General features: G+C 39.9%; 1 protein-coding gene across 1 annotated transcript; it reads right to left on the bottom strand.

Annotated features, from left to right (window-relative positions):
* On the bottom strand, positions 1 to 25481 carry ap4b1 (adaptor related protein complex 4 subunit beta 1). The gene is made up of 11 exons (XM_067446855.1): positions 25334 to 25481; positions 24800 to 24930; positions 23968 to 24192; positions 21196 to 21326; positions 19879 to 20026; positions 13993 to 14489; positions 10473 to 10556; positions 10121 to 10224; positions 6706 to 6913; positions 4338 to 4610; positions 1 to 686 (listed from the first exon to the last, which is right to left on the bottom strand). The coding sequence occupies exons 2-11, from the start codon at positions 24910 to 24912 to the stop codon at positions 253 to 255; spliced, it is 2217 nt and encodes a 738-aa protein (XP_067302956.1). The 5' UTR covers positions 24913 to 24930; positions 25334 to 25481; the 3' UTR covers positions 1 to 252.
* Positions 25482 to 25992: the final 511 nt, after the last annotated feature.

Genomic DNA, 25992 nt, shown 5'->3' with positions numbered 1-25992 from the left:
CAAAATATTATGTATACAGTTCCGCTGGGGAACCAACCGAGTTCCTCATATCGCCAAAGAGACATGTTTGGTTTTATTCACCAAATGTGTGCTGAATGAGCATGTGTGTAAGCCAATGTTATGTAGTGCAAAAATTATTGTCTGTAGATTCCAATAGCATATTACTATTTTATTGACCATTAGATTAATTGTGTAGAAGATACAGCTTAGGTACTGTACAGTGTCCTCAAAGTGGTAATAGTTCAATAGTTCTCATAAACGATCAACATAAAGAGTCTGCAACACGCTCTTGATTATTGAAACAAAACCTCTAATGGTATGTTGATTTCCGGGCTGCTGTTTAACAGATATCACCAAGCTTCCTTCGCTGCTGCCAGGGGCCTCTTGGTCTTCCTGCAATAGTTCAGCGAGGATCAGGGTCCCAGTGCCCCTGGTGTAAAGGTAGGCCTTCCAAGGCAAACTGTCGCCCTGAGTGAAGGCCAGAGTCTGGATCTTCACCAGCTGTAAGGCAGCCTGTAAAGTTTCTGGAGCGGTTTTGGGTCGAGGGAAACCCAGAGTTTGCCTGTGGAGAGTCTCCAAGTCCACCCACATTTTCTCAAAGGTCTCATGGGATAGCGGAGGACCCAGAGACAGACTAATTTCCCCTTCTGTGTCATTTGGACTGGAGAGGGTTACATCTTTACTTCCTGTTATTCAGAGAAACACAGGTACGGCGAGATAGTTATATGATGTATTATTAATCAAATCATTATACAATTTTTAATTAAACGTATAATGAGGTTAAAAAGGCAAATATATATATATATATTAGGGGTGTAACGGTTCACAAAATTCACGGTTCGGTTCGATACGATACACTGGTGTCACGGTTCGGTTCAGTACGGTTCGGTATGTTTTAGATACAGCAAAAAGAAAAAATTGGCAGATAAATTACCTTTTTTTATTATTTTTTTATTAAAACTAATAAAACTGATCCGCTGTTGCACACCACAAACACAGCATTTATTCATTATTTTTTATTTAAAATCCAAAAGTTTTTACTGAACAGGCCTCGTCAGAATTCCAATTCTCTTTGTTTACTCTTTAATAGAAGTCAGGTTACGTAGCCTACTACATTTAAACAACATTTTATTAAATTAATTTATTCATATTTATATACTTTAGATTTAGCTCACACAAGTGGCAAAACATTTAAACATAGTTTATAGCCTTAAATCACAAACATTTTAAATTAGAAACTTACAATAGTCTATTCTTTCGTTTTTACACCCTTTTAAAAGAAATCCTGCAGGTCAAAAAGAACTTTGCTTTTCACCTCCAAGAAAGTACGAGTGTTATCCATTATGGCACATTTTTTTTAACCTAAATGCCAGGTAAGGTGTCGTTTTGTTGCTTTACTTGAGAAAAAAAGCCATGTGTTGACTTTGAAACAAGAGTATATTTTAAATGATATGCATCTGTGGTGAAATTACTAGATTTTCGCGTCAGTACATGTTTATTTTAATGCGAACAATCTTCTGTCGCTTTAATGCAGTAATGCAGCGCAGCAAAAAATAGACTCGGTACGAAAACGATCCGTGCACTGCTGCAGATGCACCGCTCCTGGAACGGACTGACGGACCGCATCCGCGTGCAGTCTGAAAGCTGTCATCCGTTAACATGGGTACGGAAAAAAATACGCACCGCACACGCACTGCAGACGGAGTATGTGTGAAACGGGCGTTAGGTCTCATATCCGCGGCAATAAATGGACCACTCGCCGCAGTGATGTCTTTTGCCATTTGAATAAGTTGGAAATGTCTGTCTAAATGCTGCGGGGATAGTTTGTGGCTGTTTCTTCTTTTTATCGTCTTGTTGTCGGCGTAAATGAGTGATTGACATGACATGAATTATTCCCGCTGCTGTACCATCAGCAAATGCGACATACCGTTGTTTTTTAATCCATCAATCTTGCCAACACCATCATAGCTTACAAAGAATCCAAAGTTCACCCAAACATCAGACCTGTTGGTTATTGGAGGATCTTCTATTTCTGGTTTGTTAAACGCAATAGCCATTTTGCCACGAGCATTCAGCGCATAGCCTACTGAGTAAGCGAGCACCTGACTGAGCAGCCTAAAACATATTAGTTTTTTTTGTTTTTTCTTTCACTTCGGCGGTGTCAGGGGCATTGGCTGTTATGTCGTTTTGGTTATTGGGCTACCTTGTTGAACGCATATTATTATATTTCACACACTTTTTTATTTTCCAAATCTAATTAATTAGTCCAAGAACCGTTCGGTACATAATGCGTACCGCGTACCGAACCGAAAGCCTCGTACCGAACGGTTCAATAGGAATACGCGTATCGTTACACCCCTAATATATTATATATATATATATATATATATATATATATATATATATATATATATATATATATATATATATATATATATATATATATATATATATATATATATATATATAATAAGGCTTAAAGAGGCAATATTACGCCTATATACGTCTTCATTTTATTTTTGGGCTCTACTAGTATATGCTTTAATGTTCAAAAAACAAATGTCCCCATATTCTCCATTGTTGAAGCTCCTCTCTTCCCAGTCTGTAAGTAAAGCTCTGTTTAGTTTCTGCCTCTATGAAACCCCTCCTTCTGAAAAGCACAGTGTGCTCTGATTGGTCGGCTGGACCAGTGTGTTGTGATTGGTCCGTTACTTTATTTTTGGGAAATGTCCCACCCCTTGCTATAATGGCGTAGCCTGATAAGCCAGACCCACATCAAGATGTTTGGTCTGGAAACTCCCCATTGGCAGGACTCAATCCGAGGGGCGGGATAAACGGTTGTCTTTCAAACTCCCTCTGCACGCGATAGGATAGCGCTACAACCAACCAGAGCAACGTGAAGCGGAGCTCGTTGATAGATTAAACTTTCGCCGTATCCGGTCGGCAAAACTCCGAACACATCTTCCCTTCTTAAGAAGGACTTCAGTGCCATTCTTTGTTCTTTTCTCAGAGAAAAGCTTAACTCCAAGTCTTCCAGAGTCGCAGTCAAAGCTGATTCGAACCGCTGTTCGACAGTTTCTGTGTTTACTAGAAGCACGCAAACGCAACTCGGCCGTCATTATGTTAAGCTCCGCCCACCGACTCTAGACACAATGTGATTGGCCCGGCCAGAGTTAGGTTTTTACAGCTCAGACGTGTATTGAGAGTTGGTAGACGACACTCGCGGCAGATTAGATTTGCTGCCGCTAGGGTGCGTCTAGATTTCTAGGCTAGTAATTGCGAGTTTTAACCATAGACTGTAAAATAAGATGGACGACACCCCTTCACTAACTTCCATAGTAGAAAAGTGAAGCCGCCAATGTCCGAGTATGGCGCTGGCATCTTGCACTGATTTGGGACCTGAGTCTTCTGAGTAGAGAGCAGGAAGTAGAGCCATGATATCAAAACCCTGCCCACACTACCGCAGTATCTGTTAGTACATTTTACTGCAGGACAACTCATTATGTCGGCGGGAAATAGTTACGCAAATGTAGAAATTAAAGCTAAAGCTTCAATCTCCTTCCAAGAATTCAGAAAAAAAAAAGTCTTATTTTAGTGACAACATTCTTTAGAGAATCTGTCATTCATGACATCACACACCCGTTTTTATAGCATCAACTAACTAAAACCAAACTTATTTTAAAAAAACAAACACTTGAACTTACATCCGCATGATAAAAACTACCTAAAATGAAAAAAAAAAAATGATGCAAGGTTCGCAGCTCCATTTTTGAAGTAAACTTGCACAACGCTCTTGAATGAATAATTCACAGATGCACGCGGCCTCTATTGCAGGGACATCGACTTTACATTTTTCACGGCCCTAAACATGACGCGGAACAAAACTAACTGTGATTGGTTGCGTCACGTGTCAGTCAAACGTCCTCTTGGCGGTCCTTGACCATCGAAAGCTGTGATGGAGTCCAGACTCTCTGCTGTGAGTCTGAACACACTGCTAACTAACCCCATTGTTCTACGGATGCCTTGGGTGAAAATTTAAATGAGGAATATTGTGAAAAAATCAAAACTACAATAAAGGAGCTAAAGGGAGTTCAGAAACTAATAAAGAGATTAACTGCCTTTGAAGTGGACTTAGTGCTTTGAAACTTTGCACAGCTTTCTCATGCTCAAACAGCAACTTGTAAATGTTGTAAATGTAAAAAAGCATAATAGGTCCTCTATAAAATGTATATTTAATTTGATGATAACAGCAATTTCAAGAGAATCCTCCAACAAAAATTGTATTATTAATTAAGAAAGATAAATACAGAAATCACACAAAATTGTGTTTGCTTTACCTGGCAACAGCTCCTTTTCTACACGGCCAGACGGCTGCTCAGAGGCTGATATGACAGCAGTTTGAAGGCATAAATCCCGTGCAGACAGCGGACCGAGTGTGTTGAAGGAAAAGGCCCACAGACTAATGGGCTCCTCTTGCCGGCCAGTGAGAATGCTCATGGACGGATCGGATTTGGGTCCCGTTATGAATTTCCTTGTCTCTTTAACTCCACGCTGAAGAAGTCTGTAGTAGAGCAAAGCCCGGTCACGCACACACATGTCGCTCTCTTCATCTGGGAGAGGACAAAAATACTGTAAGTGAATCACAGAAGTAAGAAGCTCTTGATGTGCCAAAGGAAATAAAAGTACAGGATTAATCATACACACAGAAAACATAAACTAGAACAAGGAAGGGCTCTGGCATTTTTAAAATAAATTAATATGCATTCAACTGATACAAACATCTCTACATTAAATAAATGCTGTTCTTTTGAACATTAAAAAAAAAGCATCATGGTTTCCCTTTCCTTCTGTTTCTTGGGCATCAAATCATATTAGAGTGATTTCTGAAGGATCATGTGACACTGAAGTGACTGGAGTAATGTTGCTTTCAGCTTTGATCACTGGAATAAATTACATTTAGCCATATACAGTCTTGTTCAAAATAATAGCAGTACAATGTGACTAACCAGAATAATCAAGGTTTTTAGTATATTTTTTTATTGCTACGTGGCAAACAAGTTACCAGTAGGTTCAGTAGATTGTCAGAAAACAAACAAGACCCAGCATTCATGATATGCACGCTCTTGAGGCTGTGCAATTGGGCAATTAGTTGAATGGGGTGTGTTCAAAAAAATAGCATTCAATCATTCAAAATGTGGCATTCAATCACTGAGGTCATCAATTTTGTGAAGAAACAGGTGTGAATCAGGTGGCCCCTATTTAAGGATGAAGCCAACACTTGTTGAACATGCATTTGAAAGCTCAGGAAAATGGGTCGTTCCAAGACATTGTTCAGAAGAACAGCGTACTTTGATTAAAAAGTTGATTAGAGAGGGGAAAACCTATAAAGAGGTGCAAAAAATGATAGGCTGTTCAGCTAAAATGATCTCCAATGCCTTAAAATGGAGAGCAAAACCAGAGAGACGTGGAAGAAAACGGAAGACAACCATCAAAATGGATAGAAGAATAACCAGAATGGCAAAGGCTCAGCCAATGATCACCTCCAGGATGATCAAAGACAGTCTGGAGTTACCTGTAAGTACTGTGACAGTTAGAAGACGTCTGTGTGAAGCTAATCTATTTTCAAGAATCCCCCGCAAAGTCCCTCTGTTAAAAAAAAGGCATGTGCAGAAGAGGTTACAATTTGCCAAAGAACACATCAACTGGCCTAAAGAGAAATGGAGGAACATTTTGTGGACTGATGAGAGTAAAATTGTTCTTTTTGGGTCCAAGGGCCACAGGCAGTTTGTGAGACGACCCCCAAACTCTGAATTCAAGCCACAGTACACAGTGAAGACAGTGAAGCATGGAGGTGCAAGCATCATGATATGGGCATGTTTCTCCTACTATGGTGTTGGGCCTATTTATCGCATACCAGGGATCATGGATCAGTTTGCATATGTTAAAATACTTGAAGAGGTCATGTTGCCCTATGCTGAAGAGGACATGCCCTTGAAACGGTTGTTTCAACAAGACAATGACCCAAAACACACTAGTAAACGGGCAAAGTCTTGGTTCCAAACCAACAAAATTAATGTTATGGAGTGGCCAGCCCAATCTCCAGACCTTAATCCAATTGAGAACTTGTGGGGTGATATCAAAAATGCTGTTTCTGAAGCAAAACCAAGAAATGTGAATGAATTGTGGAATGTTGATAAAGAATCATGGAGTGGAATAACAGCTGAGAGGTGCCACAAGTTGGTTGACTCCATGCCACACAGATGTCAAGCAGTTTTAAAAAACTGTGGTCATACAACTAAATATTAGTTTAGTGATTCACAGGATTGCTAAATCCCAGAAAAAAAAAATGTTTGTACAAAATAGTTTTGAGTTTGTACAGTCAAAGGTAGACACTGCTATTTTTTTGAACACACCCCTTTCAACTAATTGCCCAATTGCACAGCCTAAGAGCGTGCATATCATGAATGCTGGGTCTTGTTTGTTTTCTGACAATCTACTGAACCTACTGGTAACTTGTTTGCCACGTAGCAATAAAAAATATACTAAAAACCTTGATTATTCTGGTTAGTCACATTGTACTGCTATTATTTTGAACAAGACTGTATTACAATAGAAAACATTTCGTGTTCAGCTGGAGGAACATAACTAATTTTGTCCAATGGTGCTTCTATTTGACTCCATTATCAGTAAACATGCTTTACACACCAATACAGTAATGTAAAAGACGGCCCAGCATGTCTTGCGTCTCAGCAGGACGGCACAGGAACATCTTGACTGAGGCGCTCAGCAGCTCCATCTTCACCGCCGAGGACAGCTCTGTCTTTAGCCCATCTATGTAGCCCTCCATAACATAAGGGGCGCTACTGATCTGCTCACCATGTTCTCCCAGAAGCCATAACAGAGCCTGTTTCCCCTGTGAAAAACCACAGAAGGATTTGATCTTTTCTGATAGGTCAGACATATATTTGTAATGAAAACTATGTCAGGATGTTTAGATCAGCTGTTAATGTCACCATGAAATCAAATGGACAATTCTTCATTTTTATGGAATATTGCAGAATGAATTATAAATGATTTATCTCTGCACATCATTTTTAAATTCATGTGCCCTAGTAATCTTTAATCCTCTTGCAGCGACATCTTCTCTCTGACGGCATGTTTACAGGCGCCTGTCATTCACATGAGATCCACCAATAGACTCGGGGTTAACACGGAAGTTAGCATCACTGGTTTCCTCGACAAAAATTATAGCAAAAAAATTAACTCTGATCAACAAAAGTTTATGAAACTTACATGCTTTGTTCATCAAGATAATTTTCATAAATTAATAACTTTTATGACACGTCACAGCTTCACGAGTGTGGTTATACTGAAGTAGCCTGGCTCTGCCCTCCTACGTACTTCCGCTCAATTTTCATTTTCCTTCAGTACTACGTCTGGGACTGCTGTGTAGTCTTAGGTTTTCTCCGAACAAATTTTTACCGGTCCAATCAGCGAACAGAGGGAGTGGCTGAGAACGATGACGTTGATGCCGAGCGCTAGTTTGAGATGTAGTTCAGTAATGGCGGCGGAGAAAGATGCAAACTAAACCATTCATTGCATTGTGGCACCGCTGCCGAATATCCAGAAGTTAAAGCCGGAGCTATAACAGTCTCTGCTGGGGTTTGTTGGTGGCCATGATGTTGTGGCCCTCCAACAGGGTAAATTCGGGAAAAGTTTGATTTTCCAGATCGCTTCGTTAGTGATGAAGGAGTTGGCTGAAGCTATTCGGACGGTAACTGTTTCTCGTGGGGTCGGAAGGTATTGCCATCATTTAAGTTACAAGGACTGGTCAGTTATTTTATTGCCGTCCGTCTCTCACCACCCGTGCAAAAATCCCCGGCCGAGTTAACGTTACCTACTGCTTTTGACAAGCGCAAGGTCATGTTGATGTAATAGCTGTCCGAATCCACATCTCTGAGTTTTCAACAATATATCACTTCAAAATTCACTGTTTATAATCATTTTTGACCACTGCAGAGCACCGTACGGTTGCTTTGCTGTTATTAGGATGCATTTCTAGACTTTTATTTCCTTAAAATGCTGGCAAGTATTTAGAAGAGCTACATATTTTATCACCGCTCAAACAAATAAAAATAAAAGCACTTAAACATTTTAATTGGTCCGTTATTTATAGCAGCATTTATCATAGCAAGCATATGACATTTTATTTACAGCATACAATGATGTTACGGACCACGTGAGCAGCGCGTTCCCGATCACAAAGCTCTCCTCTCCACCGTGGCGTGAATAAATCTCAATCCGAATGCACGAGTTTTAGGTTTTATCCTATAGTTTAATTACTGAGGTGGCATGCACATGTGCACTTTTATTTTGTCGGATTTCCATGAGTGAAACAGGCGAAGGGCGCATGACATACGTCACGACCAAACGTTAGCGATTGGTTATGGCAGATCTAGAGTAGCTCTGGGGAGATCCAATAGTTTTAAACCTCAACAGTTCCCGCCTTCACGGAAAGAAACCCTTGTCAATGGAGAGTGGCCAGACTCTATGTACAAATGAAATGTACGAGAGTCTGGTAAGACCAGGCTAATACTGATGTACTTTATGTCAAAGAATAAAATGTTTAAGTGTCTTAAGCTTGTGTACACCACACACCTTATTTCAGCCAGTTAACCAAAAATAAAAAATAAACCAATTGACTTTGGGACGAGGGAAGGGATGAGGGAAGCGACGAGAGAACAACTATCCAGTTCATTACCCATGGACAAACTCAAGTCCCACCCTACATTTGTTCTTGTTCAAGAATCTGTTTCACTCAGATATACACCATCCTGCTGAAAAAGCCACAGCCACCAGGGAATACCGTTTCCATGAAAGGCTGAACATGATCAGCAACAATGCTAAGGTAGGTGGTACGTGTCAAAGTTGCCTTCTTCCCATAGTGCATCCTGGTGCCATGTGTTCCCCAGGTAAGCGACGCACACACACCCGGCCATCCACGAGATGCAAAAGAAAACGTAATTCATCAGACCAGGCCTCCTTCTTCCATTGCTCCGTGGTCCGGATCTGATGCTCAGGTGCCACTGTTGGTGCTTTCGGCGGGGTCAGGGGTCAGCATGGGCACCTTGACTGGTCTGCAGCTCCATACGCAACAAACTGCGATGCTCAGTGTATTCTGACACCTTTCTATCTGAACCAGCATTAACTTCTTGAGCAGTTTGAGCTCCAGTAGCTCGTCTGTTTGATCAGACCACACGGGCCAGCCTTCACTCCTCACGTGCATCAATGAGCCTTAGCCGCCCATGACCCTGTGGCCGGTTCTCCGCTGTTCCTTCCTTGGAGCACTTTTGACAGAGACTGACCACTGCAGACCGGGAACAGCCCACAAGAGCTGCAGTTTTGGAGATGCTCTGACCCAGTCATCTAGCTGCCTAATATATCCCACCCAATAACAGGTGCCGTGATTAAGAGACAATTAGTGTTATTCTCTTCAAATGTCATAATGTTATGCCTGATTGGTGTTTGTCACAATAAAGAAAGAAAAAACTTTAGTTTCATGAGTTTAAAATTAATATTCACAAGACTTGGTCTTTAGCTTTGTGTGTTCTGTAAAACTAATTTGAGGCATCTGTTCTCCAGAGAAGTTCATTAAACAGACTTTGAATGGCTGACCCTTGTGCCAGATATACGCCTTGATGATGTACAGAGTCTAAGCGGATGTGATTTCATGGGTCATAAACTCGGCTTCCATAGTCCAGATGTGATCGAATCAGCGTTTAGCAGGACTGAGCTTTCTGCTCCCTACATAGTTTTAACTAAACCCTTTAAAATCTCTTAAGATAAAATCCCTTAAATCCTATGGTGACCCAAGATTCGTCAGTTTGAAAGCTCTGGACCCACTTGACTGAATTTGTGTTTCTCATGAGCTTATCCTGAAATGCTTGAAATTATATTAGCAGACAAATATAAATTGCCAATGTATGCATTCTATTTACAAAGCTATCATTGTTCCCATTTTGTTATGAATGAGTTGGATGGGACTGTAAAGGAAAAGCAGTAAAAAGTGCTCAGCTTGAGTTGTGTCTGACCAAAATAGAAAGCATGTGAATGATCTCACCTCGCTATCTTGAGGACTGTCAACACAGGCCTCAACGGTCTGACAAACAGCGGCTGTACTCTGAGGACAGAACCACACCAAATCCCTGAACGTCTGGATCACGGCTAAACAAAGACACGCAGGAAAGCAGATTAGATGTACGACAGGAAAACGGATGATTCTGTGTTAGCAAACAAAGCTTTCATCCAGGCTGGAGAAAGCGCCCGCTAAAAGGTTTGCGGAAAGCAAACAATGTAGATATCACAGTACTTCCTTTAGGGCGAAACATAGTTAAACCTTCTCCTTTACTCATTAACTACAAGATATAAAAGCCCAGAAGCGTGCACAGGTCTGGCTCAGCTTTCTCTCGTACCTGATGTGATGTGATCTTGTTTCAACGCCAGCAGCCCAGTCAGGATATCCAGACACTTTTCACTGTATGTTCGTGCAATACGACCTTGAAGAGGGCAACATTTTTACATAATATAATACATTTAGACGTAACAGTGATAGGCATTTTAGCAAAAAGGTGACATTTTGATAATTCAACAATGATTTATATTACAGGACACGAGATATGCGTCACATGTATGCTCTGTTTCTACTAACTAGTTCCCTAGTTAGTCTCCTAGTTGTTAATTAGTTCATCATGCCTGTTTCTGTTCTCCCTGATTTCTCCACATGGATATAAGCAATTTTGCACATGCATATGTTAAATATGTGTTGCCATTGTTTTGTTTTTATCCAAGGCATGTTTATAAAAGCTACTTAAGTGTCATAATTGAGCTAAGGCCTAATCCTGGCTTAATCTAAGCCCTGTTTGTGAAACCAGGGGCTAGTTTTTCAAAATGTCTGGATCAAAATGATCTGGATTTGCAAATCCTATGGTTTGGTATCCAGGATCAGGTAACTCATCTTACTTTTTGCCGGTTTATCAAAGCACCCTGATCCAGATCCAGACACTTTTTTAAATGAAAGAGAACAGAAAAAAAAAGTGGTACAATTTTAATCAGGTCTCCTCTGTTGGAGTGCAAGTTGGCTAGCTGGCGCTGTCACAAAAAACTAGGACCCTATAAATGTAGTCCTGAAACCGTGGCGGTGCTAAAAGTGCAGCCTCAGGTACTGCAGGCAGATATTGGCCCCGTCTCAAATGGCACCCTAAACCCTCACGGTCATCCTCTGAGTCCGCACGACGTGATGCGCTTTGACTGCCGGGTAGAACTTGCGGGTTCAGCTGAAGTGCGCATCGAGGGTGCATAACAAGCACCCTTCTTTATGCTTAAATGACGAATGGGACGCTCTACAGTCTTGTGGACTTAATGCAGACACGCACACAGTGGCCATTTAAGTCCACAAGGCCGAAAGTACACATGAAGTGTGCCATTTGGGACAGGGCCATTATTGGGTCTGATGAAGAGGGGGCGGGGCAAACAATATTTTGGAATTTGGACTGCAGGACCCGTTTCAACCACTAGCTGTCCTTCCTGCATCCAGCACCTTTAAGCACTCTGTGAACAGCAAACCCTGCCTACCTTAGCCATTTCTAATTATTAGGGGGACTTCTGTCTATGGTGGTTACGGCCCTGGCAAAAGAAACATAACATTACTTTCCATAAAAAGTAACTAACACAATTGTTTACTTTTTAAGGTAGTAATGCAATATTGTAACATTAGTTTTATAGGAACACTCCACTGTTTTTAGAAATAGGGCTTATTCAATTTTCCTAAATTTAGATGGGCAAATGCATTTTTGTCTCAGTGCATGCATTGTTTTAGTTTGGCAGGGTCGCCGCTAGCTTAGCTTAGCATAATGAATGGAATCCTATGTTGCCAGCTAGCATGTCCACAGTAAAAGTGATACAAAAACTCACCTAATTACTTCTTGTGGCCTGCGTTTTCACAATGAGTACAAATAGCGATGCAGATTACAGTTTCTTTGGATTGCTTACACACTAAAATTAAAAGAAGTACACTATTAGCAAAACCTTACACTCAAGAAGCAAAAGATCGGCCCATATTTGCACAACTATACGCACAGTCAACCTCACACTTGTTGCAAAACTCTACACACAGTGACTTGCAAAACACTAAACACACTTAACATACATTACACACAAAAATCTATCATTAAGTCACTTCCTTGCAATACCAAAGCACGGACTTAAATTACCACACCGTACAACCAATTGGTTCAACACAGTCATCAGGTGTGCAAACACTTGTTGGCTTAATTGTAGACACATCAATCAGGTGTATAAGCACAATAAAAAGCAGCAGGTGAGGTCATCGGTCTTCAAACACAATGGAAAGCGTCAGAGAAAGAGTAAGACGAGGACAAGGAGGAGGCCTGTGACCAGATGGAGGTCAAGACGTTTCTTTCCAAGGTGTTGTGCTAATGAAAACATTGCCTGTGATGTTGATGAAAATCTCTGGCCAGATCCAGCTAGGCGAAGAGACAATGTCTAGGTTTTTTGTTTGTTTTTTACAGTAAGCTGCTTACAGTACAATATGTAAAGTGACATTTTGTTACAGTATTATGAATGTCCATGTCAACATTTTGGGCATGTTGAAATGAAGTGTTGAATGAGTTTCTTCAGTCTGCAACATTGGTCTTGTGTAGCGTTTGGTGGATTTACATTATATTGGTAGCCTACTCTAATCATAGGGAAGTAGAGGTGCTAAAAGAGTTTTAGGTTTATCACAGCGGAGTTTAACTCATGCAAAGTATAGAGTATAGTATTGTTAAACGTGTGTGTTTCATATGGTAACAAGTAGTGGTTTTTAAACAGAAGTGTATAGGTTTTACAAGTGTGTTTAATTATGAAAAGGATCTGTATTGTTTTGCTAATTGGGTGTTTGGTTGTGCTAATTGTTAGCCTGGATGCCAACTGAACTTAGCCCCGCCCACAAAATGTTTAGGTCAGGCAGTTCGGTCTGGCCTCGATCCATAGAGGAGTAATTATCCCCGAACAGAAACAGTTCGGACCAATGAAATCATCAGGGCGGGCTTTAGACGATGATGGACAGATGATCAACAGTAACGTAATCATCTCGTCATCAAAGGGGCTTGGATTATATTTGTTTGAATCTCAAACAGAGAGCTTGTTTGTATCTGCATTCACCTTCACTATTTCTCTCAGAAATGATCATCATGTTGGGTAAGTACTCTGTGTCTCATTAAAATATTTAATTTTTTTACAACACCGGCAAAGATCGTTTATTCCAGTGCGCGTGCAGACAGGGTTGCCACGTTTTTTAAATCACATTAAGTAACAGCGGGAAAAAAATGGTGTTTGGGGGGTAAAATGTGTGTTATTTTGTCAAGACTGCCTGCTAAAATTCGCACTCATCTGTCTATATATCACATAATATTCGCTTCAACCCGCGGACATAGAAAACAACCCGCGGAAAAAAACGCGGACTTGGCAACACAGTGCAGTTGAGCTCTGTTGATGTCGCTTCGTTGCTCTGATTGGTTGTAGGTCTATCCAATTGAGGTCTTTCCTGGTTCGGTTGAAACGCCCCATAATCACAGCCCAATGGAGCAGTTTCAGACTCATATTCTGACTAGAATTGAGTATGACCACGTCAGGCTAGCTAATTGTTTGTAGTGTTTTGAAAACACGGGCCCTGTTTTGAAAACTGTGCTTAAGCAATCCAAAAAAACTGTAAGACTGGGCGATTTCCTAGGCAGTAACTTCATCATTTGTAAAAAAATAAAAAAATAAAAAATAAATAAAAAAAAAAAAAAATTCCTTTTTATATATATATATATATATATATATATATATATATATATAAAACTTGATCACGCAATTAAGTTTCTGTTTTTTAATCATTGTTTAATTAAAAAAAACTGCGAGAAACAGGCAGCATTTCACAAGATGCGTTACCTATAGCGGCAATGGCTGCCTGGGCAAGCTCAGGAGACACATCAGTGCAGTAACTTCTCAGCTCCTCCAAAACCAAAGCCACGTTTTCATCGTTCACCAGCTCCACCAGGATCTCCATCTTGCGTAACTTAATGTAACTCGGTTCAGAGTAACCACAAAAGAAGTGTTTGTAATGTGTGCCGAAAAGACCCGGCTGACTCCGCATGACCTGCTGAACGTGACAGAGTCCAGCGAAGCGAAGTTCCCGTGACGCAGCGCCGCACGTGGCCAGCAGGGGGGCGCTCGTGTGCAGGAGGGCGTCGGCCTGCACAGCAGGGTGGGCGGCGGCCAAATGCAGGAAGAGGCGGAGCGTGGAAACTGCCACATGTGCGTGAGCGCTTTGGAGGAAGGCGTCTAGGAGGCTGAGGATGTCGAACAACTCGTCATCGCTACGAGGGCGGTAGCGGAGCAGGAAGGTGAGGACTTCGCTCTGAGCCCAACTGTCCAGGTCCTTCATTCTGAAGGAGAAAACACAAACAGACACAGTCGGTCATTAGAAAATATGCTTAAATGGGTCAATGACATGTTTCATGATGGTGTTACCATTTGACTTGCTAACTTGAAGGAAAACAAACTTTAAAAAGAGGACCCTTTAGTTCAGGTTGTAAAACGTCATGTGGGTGAAATTAAAAACCATTTGTTGCATTACATGCCAACGGTGACCATACAAAAATGGGACAAAGCACTTCTTGTGTTTTTTTTTTACCCCACGTTTGCATGCCTGTCACTCAAGAAGAATAAAAGAGATCTTCATATCCTCTTGGGATATTTTTTTTCAGCACCTGAATAGATAACACCACACGGCCACTGTTCACGGACACACTCCCAGCTGAGCCCTTCCCACAGAGCTCACCACAGACAGACTGACGGATTACAACTGCTCCAAGATTCAGTGACAGATCGAGGCACTGAACCGCAACATCTCACCCCGGACTGCGGAGGCGCAGGAAAGAGTGGGCAGCATCGGGGGTCAGACTAGTGTACTGTTATGCTTTATGCTGGTCTGAATATTAAGCTGGATGAAAGGTCAATCCATGACCTGGACGACAACATATTTCAGCCTCCAAAAACACCAGGAAAACAGCCCCCATCACCAGACATGTTATTCCTCTCTACAGCATCCCTGTTTGTGAGTTTCTCAGAGAAAAGAACCAGATTATCACACTCAATTACTATGAGCCCCAGATATCAACCAAAAATTGCCCTGCCCCACAACCACCAAAGCCTGTGGGCCCAGCTCACCTGCCCCCGCCTCCTGTGAGATTTCTTCGATCACAATGCCAAGGCCCACACCCTCCTCCATCGGTTGTAGATGAACCAAAAACAACTGATTCCAGCTCTCAGTGATGTGTTTTAGGTCCCCGCCATGATAACAGTAACTCTATCAAGTGTTTAAAGAACAAGTGGGAACCCAGTGTACCTGTCTCATTCTCCATTTCTGTTCTGTTACGTGATAGAAAGTCTAAGGCATTGTAAGACCTTACACTACGATTGAATGCTGAAGTGTGCAATTATTTTCTGGGAAACGCACAGCGAGCGTAGTTCCAGGCAGCTCTCTTGACTGCATTACAGTCCCATATATATATATATATTTCAATTGGCAGCTCAGAGCTGTACAGCAGCATTTAAAGGGTTACTTCAGCGATTAGCATATGGCTTTGTATCAGTAGAAACCCTGGAGTATATTCAAATTATTGTGCTTTTCCCCCTCATATCTCCCTGAGACAAGAGATTTATGCATTTTTTTTCTGGAAAAATTCCTCCTATGGTGCAAATTGACGATTTTTGCATCATAGGAGGAACGTTTGCCCAAAGGCTAAAGACTACAGCCAGCAGAGGGAGCCATTTCCGCATGTTTTGAATCCGCGCATGGGGGATGGAGATCACACACAGCTCGCAGGGAGAGCTCAGCTCGCAGCTGCAGGCACTCATTTAAACGGAGCTATGGTGAGCATTGTAAGTCTTTTAACTTCTCAAATTAATTTCTATGAAAGTTAATCTTCCAAAGGCATGAACTGAAACGCGCCAGACTGAACTCCTGTGTGAATGTATGCCCCGAGTGTAGTCGCGATTACCTCAGCTCTCATCACTCCTGCAGTTAGTGCTCAGTGCTGTGATACTCGCGCGGTGACTCACTCATTATATTAAACAGACACGTTCAGTTTTTAATTGTAGTGTCTTCTCCAACTCAGTCATTGTAATCAAGTTGGTGGCGTTGGGAATGGCCTCACAGGGCAGCGAAGCATTCTGGGAATTGTAGTCTTTCATCCCCATGGGACAAAAATATATTTTCTGTCTTTTCTCAGTCTAGAAGACACCAAATTCAAAAATAATTTCACATTTCTACTACATTGATGACCCAGTTTAAATACAGATTCATCTTCCCAGCGCTGAAGTCCCCCTTTAAATATGAAATCGAATAAATAAATGTAGACTAAAATTAAAACTACATATTCTTCAATATACAATATACATTGATTAAAAGCTACTGTATTTTTTTATTCAAGAGCAGTGAGTGTTTTTCTCTGTCTTTTGTTGTTTTATTAACATCATTTTAAAGGTGAACTGTCCCTTTAAGGACAAGCGTTCACTATAGGCTGCGCTGCTGTCACTTAAAGACCTGCTCGCATCTCATATACAGACCCACGTGATTTTACTGACACTTTAGACATAACCGACTGTGTTTATACATGTTAACCTTGTGTGTATTTAACAGTATTAGCGCAGTAAGACTACTTAGTCCAGTAATCACGTGTTTGACAGACGCACGCGCTGAGCGCATGTAAAACACAAATGAAATGTCTAACCAGCAAGGCTTTAAAACGCGGCTAAACAGAACAACCCATAAATGTAGTGCATATGATTGGATATTTGCTAGGGCTGGGCGATAAATCGATTTTATGGATTAATTCGAGTTTTTAGTTTACGACGATTTTTGTGAATGAAAATCGGTTTTCTCTTTCAAATCCGCCGACGCTCCCCTCTGGGCTCCCGTAATGGCTCAGCCCTCCCCGCGCGCGTTTGCCACAGAGGTACACAAACAACAAGGATCGCGTCTAACAACATACAGTGTCATTCGTAATTGGTTCAGTTTTTCACAGAACAATTAACAATACCCCGCTGCAAAGTGTGTTTGAAGTCTGAACGGAACCGCGCTAGGCGCTATAGCCTACTCATTTAAAGCTGCGCTGACACGAACACAGCGCGAGCTCACACACGGGCCAATCTCGTGACAGACACGATACACAGCGCTGGTGATCCAGTGAGAGACCGTTTAAATTCACCACAGAATTAATACCATCGCTACTGTGATCTAGTGGAAGCGGTCGGGGCAGAATTCTGTTATAAACCACAGATATCAGCTCTAACAGAGCTGAGCGAAGGTCAGGGGTTTCAGTCACAAAACACCAACATTTACCACGATTGTACTGTAGTAAAACCACATGGATTTAATGTTGTTGTTGTTGTCATTAATCTCAGGATTCGTACAACCTTTTGAGATTGAAATTCAAGCACTTTCCAATGGTTTTCAAGAGCTTCACACTTATTTCCATTACTTCAAAGCTCTAGATATCCGACTGTAAAGTTATTTTTAATGTGATGGTTTGTAAAACTAAAGGTTTAAAGGGGGTCTTGTGAAAGAAATAGTGGAATGTTTTTTTTAGTTTATTTTTTTAAAATGTGTAATCCATTTTGTAGCATTTTTATTTAAAAAAAGATATGAAATGCCCACCACTATAACCAGCAGAAGAGCACTTATTGATTTATTAGCGATTTCCACTCCCTAATATATGGAGAAAAGTACGAAGTCACAGTCTCAGGAAAAACTAAACTTTTCTTCAAATTGTGACTAAATTACAGTAAAGTAAAGAGCTCCTTTAATAATCACTGAAGCTGTCGATCAGTTCAGTGTGAGACTATTAAAGAACAATGCTAATGTATATTTAATAAGAGCATTACATTTAAATTTTCCCTATACTTTTTTTGCACATTACTGTTGTTAATAACAGTTAATTTTATCTGCATATCAATTCATAAACCTTTGATATGTATACTGTATATTGCAAAAGATATGGTGCCCATTTATACTGTGGAATAGTCGGGGGTTATTCACATGCGGAAAGTTTTGCACCCCAGGTAGGCACTTCTACCAAGCTGCAAATATTTAATTTTACCTAAACAAAATAAAGTTAAAACTTGTTTTGAACAATTTCTTTGTCATCTGCAGATTGATTTTAAGTAGGAGGGGGAAAAAATCGTTTTAAATCGTAAATCGAATTTTTGGTGGAAAAAATCGGGGATTTTTTTTTTGGGCCATATCGCCCAGCCCTAATATTTGCTCATATCAGCATGTAGGCTCTCAGGCACACTAAAAAACAGAGCCGAAATAAACTGAGAGAAATATTTAAAACGGAGAGAAGTAGAAATAATTAATTGAATGCAAAACCGAACGGTTCAATATTATATTGAAAATTGTGGCTTCCCTATTAAAGGGGGGTGAAACACTCAGTTTCAGTCAATCTCATGTCAATCTTGAGTACCTAGAGTAGTATTGCATCCTTCATATCTCCGAAAAGTCTTTAGTTTTATTATATTTATAAAAGAAATATGGGCTGTACCCAGTCTTTCCGGAAAAAAACCAGCGTCTGGAGGCGTATCGTGTGGGCGGAGCTAAAGAATGACGAGCGTGCAGCTACAGCACGAGAGCTTCTGAAAGCTGACATCATCTCTCAGTTTATGAGGACATGATTTGGTTTATGGACTATTGTATGCGACTAAACCTTAGCAGTAGCAAGCAAAACGGTTTTGCACGTCAGACTAGAATAACGTTATACAGAGAACAACAATGGAGTAACCGTTAGTGCATTTGAATGACGAAGCACGCTTTGTGAGAACGCTAGGTTTATGTTTGGGTGGTTTCCAATTATCAAACTGACACCTATAGTGGTCAGCTAAACAAATGTATTTAATCACACACCATAGATCGCATGCTCCATTGATAAATTAACTGTAACGTTACACGATCATGTTGTTTACTGATGTTTACTTACTCACGTGACGATAGCCAACAACAGACATTTGAAGCAGTTTTACTCACCGCCTGTTTCCAAAGCAGGACCGAACCTTTATCATTGGGACCGCTCCGTCAAAAACACACTTCTTTGGTAAGTTAACTGTTGATTTCGTGAAGTCCAGACAGCAGAGACCGTGGAGATCCACTTTTGCGACCAAAGCGTATGTTGTGAAGCTTCCCGTCATTTCTGCGTTCAAATCGGTTCAAATGCAGCGCTGCCTTCCTGTAATGCTGTGCTGAAGCGTTGAAGTCGCTCGACGTCACCCATAGGAATAAAGTGGAGCGCGGCGCGACAGACGTGTTGCACGGACGAGTGGATCTGCTGCTTCTGAGAACAGTGTGGGCGGCGTGCATCTAGTCACGCGCGCGCGCACCTTTCCGGGAGAAGAGCCCGTACGGCCCAAACAAGGACCTTCCGTTCTGTCGACGTCAAGTAGACCCATACTCGGAAAAAAACTCTACGAAACTTGTGAGAAACCGGAAGGAGTATTTTTGACACAGAAATACTCCATCAAACGTCCAACATTAGTTTTTGAAACTTTGTCTATGTTTAGGATGGGAATCCAAGTGTACTTTAACTTTAACAGTGTAAAAAGCTCAGTATGCATGAAACAGCATTTCACCCCCCCTTTAACCACAGAGAACACAAAGAGCACATTTTTAAGCTTTTCACACGTTTTAAATTAGAATTTTGACATTCTTCGAAACAACGAGGATTTTACAACAGCGTATGGATGAACAATCTTTTGAATGTAAAGGTAAAAACCGCACACCTTTTGAGAAGGTGATGAGCAATGGGTTTGTTAATGACCACACCACCCTCATCTTTGAGAATTTCCTCCAAGGCGCGAAGACAGTTCACCACAACCACGGGGTCCGGGTCCCTCAGAAGAGCGTACAGCTCGTTCACTATACTGCCATCTAAAAGACACAAATGTATTCGTTAAGCAGATACTTGTATCCAAAGAGACTTTGAGTGCGTTTTTATGCACACCAGTGAGCTGATAACTCACAAATATCAGCTTATTGAAATAATCAGTTTTCCCTGTTTACATGCAAACCAGTAAACTGACAACCGCGTTTACATGACTTTATTAATAAACCGGGTTATTTCCTTGTAGTGATGTCAAAAATAATAATGTCAGTATATCTGACTCTGGGTTTTTCAAATGTTACGCCAGTTGTGATGTTAAATAAAGCGTGCGCCGTGTCAGCGGGAGATCTACGGCTCATATTATCCCTCATGAAGTTCCAGATGCAGCGTTTTGACTGAACCTCTTCTACTTCTGCTGCATGAGATGAGAACACACCTTTACAATTTTCTGGGTCTTAAAATAGTCTGCGTTTGTGATATATGTTCTTATTTCATGCAAAACGATAGCTCGCTCTGTCTGGATGCGTTTAAATCTGCTCTAAGTTTGCATTTTTGTCACCCATCACATGCACACTTCAATAAGCCGACAGAAAGCAGGTTAACAAGTTTACATGCAGCGCAAAATCGGGGTAAGAGGCAAAAAACTACCTGTCCCGACCGGTTTATGCTTACGCCGTTTATGACATTACTCCGATAAAAGAAAACGGGTTACCGCGTTTACATGGCCATGTTCATTGCTGGCTTATTAGGCATAATCGGCTTAAGAACGTGCATGTAAACGCGCACTTTATTCAAATGCTCTACTAAACATTCATCATGTAAAAAACAAACTGGACCCTTATAGAACGGCTATTCCTTGACACATAAACACACTGAATATTCAGGAAAGCCAGGAAAGACCATGTAGTATTACTTATTAAAGACCAGATAGTATTATATTTATGTTTGATATTTAAATATGGATTTCATGTGATTTAGCCCTGCTTTTGATGATCCAACAGGTTGTCTACGTGCATGTTATGTTGAAGGAATGTTCAGTTCAGTTAAGGATGTGCGACAGTCGCTGCACCTAAAAACATTCCTTTAGGGAACATTGTGAAGCAAAACATTCACCTGACATCATTTTATACACATGTATTATTAACCACAATGAAATAAGATAGCAACAATTATCACATTATGTTTAGCCTTTTGCTTATCAACTTTGCATCACTACCTATGTCTGTGTTGGGCTGTAGACGGTGCAGTTTGGCACATCCAAGAACCGCGACTCTCCTTACGTAACTGGCCTTGTCTCGCAGACCTGCAACAATGGGCTGCTCTATGTACTCCGGCATTCCCGGCATTCTGGAAAACAAGCCAATTACAGGAAGCATCTCATGTAGATACAGTCTCTTAGGATTTATTCAAGAAATATTCCGATGTTAGGCTGTGCATTACTGTGATTTTAACACACCTGCAGGATGCTGTTAGGCACAATGTGAAGTGATTTCCATTTTCTGAAGAAAGTGCATTCAAAACTTACCGCCATGATGCCAGTGTAATGGGTGGTTGTCAGAGAGTTTATATACAGCAATCCTTAAGTTAAATTTACTACTTTTTAATACCTTTTTTACTACCTTATTAGTAGTAAATATTTTTTTAAACCATCACGACACTGAATTGCAAGTGTTTTTTTGACATATATAACATACAAAAAAGAATAGATTTAGAATCGACAGCAGGAGGAAATCTGTTATAAGTTATCATTCAGACACAGTAAAATAGATCTCAACATTCACAAAGATTGGTTAAGGAGAAGCATTACTGCATACACATTTGATTTCAATTAATAATTAGCAATTCAGCAATTAAATTATTTAGTGTTTTTTTTCCAACAACAAAACCTGAGCCAAATATTACATTTCTATAACTGTGATAAGTTGTTGAATTTAACAAAATACTAAAAACTAGTGCTGTCAATCGATTAAAAACTTTAACTAGATTAATCACACATTTTTTTCTGTGATTAATCGCAATTAAAAAAATGTTTTTGTACGTTTTTAATAAATGTTTTAATATAATGATTTCACAGTTAATCAAATTAATGTAGAAACAACATAAAGGCAGTATATTTTAAATACTTGTTTAAATGGCATCTTTTTATGAATGAAGGCCAGTATTACTGATATTAATACAGCTACTGATTTTTTATTTTTTTACATTTATTATTAGGCTTCAAAAATATAACAGTTTTTAATTTAAGTAAACTTAAAACAATGCTAACATAAACCCATAATAAATGTCATGTTTACTCCTGCCCTTCCTGTCTTAACAGTTAGGAAATATACAGAAATGTAATAAAGTTATCAAAGTTATATGCAGTCTGCACTGCATAAACTATAAATTAAATAGTTAATCCTTATTAAAGCTACAAAGTTATTTAGTCAAGAGCAGCGAGTCATTTTCTCTGTTCCCTTTGTTCTTTAACTTTACTGACAGGAAGCTTTATTGGCTGCTGCCCCTTTAAGAGCAGACAGACACGCGGATCTCACTTTTTATATACTGTCTATGGATTGCGCCTCATTCTCTCACAACTCTTTTTGTTCATTTTAGGCTTTATATAAATCCTTTAAGATTGCTCTTATGATGATAGTCGTTGAAGATATGCCTTGAAGCAAGTCTAAAATAAAACGTAAGCCAGCCCCTTCTGTTGAGCGCGCAGTGTTCTGAGATGATGCCGAACGACCGCTGAATATGACGTCAGCATCAAACATACGCCGAGACGGAGACGAAAGATCTTTGATTATGTGCCCAGTTATGCTAAAGCCCATATTTAAACAAACTAACGCGAACGCAGAAAGAGTTTCAATCAGAATAGGCCACCTGATAGTCTGAAAAAATAATACCTAATTTGGAAAAAAATAATACCTATGAGACCACATTTAACACTTTTAATGGCCTTAAATTTGACAATTTTGATTTATCACTTTTTAATACTTTTTAAAACCCCACGGACACCCTGGTTCTGAGTGGTCGATAGTGTGTTGCTAAGTGATTGCTATGGTGTCCTAGGTGGTTGTTAAGGTGTTGCTAGGCTACTGCAGTGTTCTGGGTGGTCGATAGGGTGTTGCTAAGTGATTGCTAAAGTGTCCTGGATGGTTGCTAGGGTATCAATTGTTTAGGGTGTTGCTAAGATTTTGATCTTTGACATTTTGACTTTGTTCTTTCAAGGTGTCCTGGGAGCTTGCTAGGGCATTGCTTGTTTGAGTGTTGCAAGGCCGACTGTTTTGAGTAATAACTGGAGCATTTCGTGCTTGGGGCAAAGTTGTCATGGTGTCATAAATTTCTTGTTATGGTATTGCTAAGATGCTGTTGTGATGTTTGGGTGGTTGCTAAGGTGTTGTTAAGTGATTACTAAGGTGTCCTGGATGGTTGCTATAGTATTGCTAAGATGCGGTTGTGGTGGTTGCTAGAATGTTTCCAAGTGATTCCTAAAATGTCCTGTATGGTTGCTATTGTGTTGCTAAGATGATGTTGTGGTGTTGGCTAGGGTGTTGCTGAGTGATTGCTATGGTTTCCTGGACGATTGCTAGGTTGTTGCTTGTTAGGGTGTTGCTAAGATGTTGTTACAGAGTTTGAATGGTTGCTAGGGTGTTTCTTGAGGTTAGATGTTGCTAAGATGTTGTTGTGCTGTTTGGTTGTTTGCTAAGGTGATGTTAAGTGATTACTAAAGTGTCCTGGATCGTTGCTAGGGTGTTGCTTGTTAAGGTGTTTCTAAGATGTTGTTGCAGTGTTTGAGTGGTAGACAGGGTGTTGATAAGTGATTGCTAAGTGTCCTGGATAGTTGCTAGGGTTTTGCGAGGCTAATTTTTGCAGTGTTTGTTATGGGTCATAGCTGTGGCATTGCTTGGCTGTCGTGGTGTTATGGGAGGTTGTTACTAGGTGATAGCTTGATATGCTGAGTCTAGACAGACAGAAAGAAAGAAATGATGCCAGACATACAAACCTGAAGTTGCACATGTTCCTCAGGGCCAACCCTCGCACCATGGGATTGGGATCAGCACAGTCCTTACGGAGGGTGTTGATTGCCAGTAGTGCCAGGTCTGGCTTGTCACTGGCATAGGTGCACATGTACAGATAAACCAGCTTCTTTTGAACAATATCCACCGTGGCACTGGCTTTCACCATGTCCATAAATAAAGCAGAGACATCCAGACCCTGTGTCATGTACCTACAAACAACACAGCCCGAGAAATCTCTTTATAATTTTTATGTGTAAAAAATGCACAAGTGTTTAAGGGTATATTAATTGTGGTACATTTAAAAATTGTATTTACACACACACACATATATATATATATATATATATATATATATATATATATATATATATATATATATATATATATATATATATATATATATATATCAACCAGGCCAGTAGATAAAATCCTTAGCGTTGACCCCTGCTTCACAATACGATTACCAATAGGGACAATGTTTGACCAAATATTTTCCATGATTTTTCCAGTAATGTGCAATTAATGGTTAATAATTCATAATGCTAATGAAAACCAGTTCAACTGATTAATTCAGAACCGATTAAAAGGAAACATCCGCTCACATAGCTATGGTTTTGCAAACAATGTATATATTCTACATACTACACAAGCAGTTTAGCTGATAAATAATTTATGAGCTAAGCACAAATAGAAAAATGTATCAATTCCCATGTTTGTTTTTTTCCTAATATTTCCAGGGTTTCCATTGCTGGTGATTTTTTTGTCTCTTTAAAAAAATTACTCAGCAAAAAAGGCAGACGAACATTTTTAACAGACCTGATGACTTTGGTGATGTAGTTTTTGTACCGGAGGCGGTCGGCTTGGACATGAGGATTGGACAGAGCTCGCTTGAGCTCTTTCACCGTCTCCTCCGAGCCAAAATAAGGCATTGTGGATTCTTCAGGTGCCTGCCAAAGAAAAGCAGAAGAACACAATCTGAACAATCATAATATATGTTCTGATTCCCTATGAACATGCTTGTGTTGTCCAGTGATGTAATTAAACTCTAATGATGATCTATTCTGGTCGGTGCCTAATCTTAAATATCATAAATCATAATAAGTGACTCATAATAACTAACTTAACCCCATCAAAGCCATTAATAATCATAATCAACCACAACTGGAATCAGCCTGACAGTAACAGACAAACTTAAATCTAAAGACCAGAAAAATACCGATTTTATATATAACTTACTATATTTGTTTGGCTCTTTATGGAGCATATATATTGACGTTAAGTTAGTATCTAAAAGAACAAATGTGCTTTTCTCACAGAAAAGGGCAGGTAGGACGATGCAATGTAACATACCTCCTTCTATCGGTTTCGAAACAGCACATCAATAGACAATCATCTAAAAGAAACAACATTAAAAAACTGAATGTTATAAATATTAGCCTGTGTTTATGGCAAGTGGCAACCAGGAAGCGTGAAGCCAGAATTAAAACGCTTGCTCAAAACATATTCGTGATCTTCAAAATAAAAGCTCGCGTGGTTGGGTTTAGGGATTTTACACTAAATAAACACACACGCGCGCGCACGTGTTTATTAACTCTTATTTTGTGTAATTGTACATATATTTTTTGAACTTACATCGTATATAGACGTTTAGTTAAGTAAGATGGTTCTCAACACTTTTTACTTCAAGGGCCCAGAAAAAGTTTTTTTTTTTTTACTCAAAAATATTATAGTTAAAATATATATATATATATATATATATATATATATATATATATATATATATATATATATATATATATATATATATATATATATATATATATATATATATTATACATTAAAGGCACAATGTGTACGATTTTTAAATTAAAATATCCCAAAACCACAAGAACCATTGTGTTGACTTGTGTTCTTGTGTCTCACATGTTTAAATCCAGAGAAATAAGTGATTTTAACCAGGACATGGGCTGTGTTAATAATACAATTGCACTCTAAAATCTCTGTCACCG

The sequence above is a fragment of the Pseudorasbora parva genome, chromosome 6 (assembly GCF_024679245.1).
Source record: "Pseudorasbora parva isolate DD20220531a chromosome 6, ASM2467924v1, whole genome shotgun sequence".
Lineage (NCBI taxonomy): Eukaryota > Metazoa > Chordata > Actinopteri > Cypriniformes > Gobionidae > Pseudorasbora > Pseudorasbora parva.
This window is presented reverse-complemented; position numbering and strand designations above follow the sequence as displayed.

Excerpts from the sequence above, each read along its gene's own strand:
- ap4b1 (XM_067446855.1), bottom strand. The coding sequence starts at position 24,912 with ATGCCTTATTTTGGCTCGGAGGAGACGGTGAAAGAGCTCAAGCGAGCT. Across the intron at positions 4,611-6,705 it reads TCTTTTACATTACTGTATTG|ATGAAGAGAGCGACATGTGT; the intron begins GTGTGTAAAGCA and ends GTCCTCTCCCAG. Across the intron at positions 687-4,337 it reads AGAAAAGGAGCTGTTGCCAG|GAAGTAAAGATGTAACCCTC; the intron begins GTAAAGCAAACA and ends TCTGAATAACAG.